Source organism: Penaeus monodon, chromosome 15, assembly GCF_015228065.2.
Source record: "Penaeus monodon isolate SGIC_2016 chromosome 15, NSTDA_Pmon_1, whole genome shotgun sequence".
Taxonomy (NCBI): Eukaryota; Metazoa; Arthropoda; class Malacostraca; order Decapoda; family Penaeidae; genus Penaeus; species Penaeus monodon.
Genome location: NC_051400.1, coordinates 18810577 through 18811004, shown reverse-complemented (window position 1 = coordinate 18811004; position 428 = coordinate 18810577). Strand labels below are relative to the sequence as shown.

The 428-nt window shown below is 45.8% G+C and overlaps 1 protein-coding gene across 1 annotated transcript in view; it reads left to right on the top strand.

Annotated features, from left to right (window-relative positions):
* The window catches only part of LOC119582243, a 68451-nt gene extending 68093 nt beyond the window's left edge, over positions 1 to 358 (top strand). Inside the window, exon 5 of the mRNA XM_037930467.1 lies at positions 206 to 358. Within this exon, the coding sequence (XP_037786395.1) occupies positions 206 to 358 (153 nt within the window). The remainder of the gene's footprint in view (positions 1 to 205) is intronic.
* The last annotated feature ends 70 nt before the right edge of the window (positions 359 to 428 follow it).

Genomic DNA, 428 nt, shown 5'->3' with positions numbered 1-428 from the left:
TTCTTTTTATGTTCTATCGTTCGTCGTTGTCACTTACCATGTATGACGGTGGAGAGTACAGACTATTTATCCGGATAATCACTTGGGTAATTAGGGGATTGGAAGGAAACGATATCACCTGATGTACTAATTGTACAGTCACCGGGGAGGGTGTTGTGGTTGATGTGGAAGTAGGCGTGCTAGTGGAGGTAGATGTAAGGTAAAGGTACTAGTGGAGGTAGATGTGGAAGTAGAGGTACTGGTGGAAGTAGAGCTGGACGTAGAGGTGGTAGTGGAGGTGGTTGTGCAAGCAGGGTCTTCTATGAAGGTAAAATTCGCTGTCCATCCCGGCATGAAGTTCAGTTTAGACTTGAAGTAGAGAATCATCTTATTGCTTGTAAAGTGACAGTCTGTCCAGTGAGCTCAGTCCCCGATACCTGCAGGTGTCA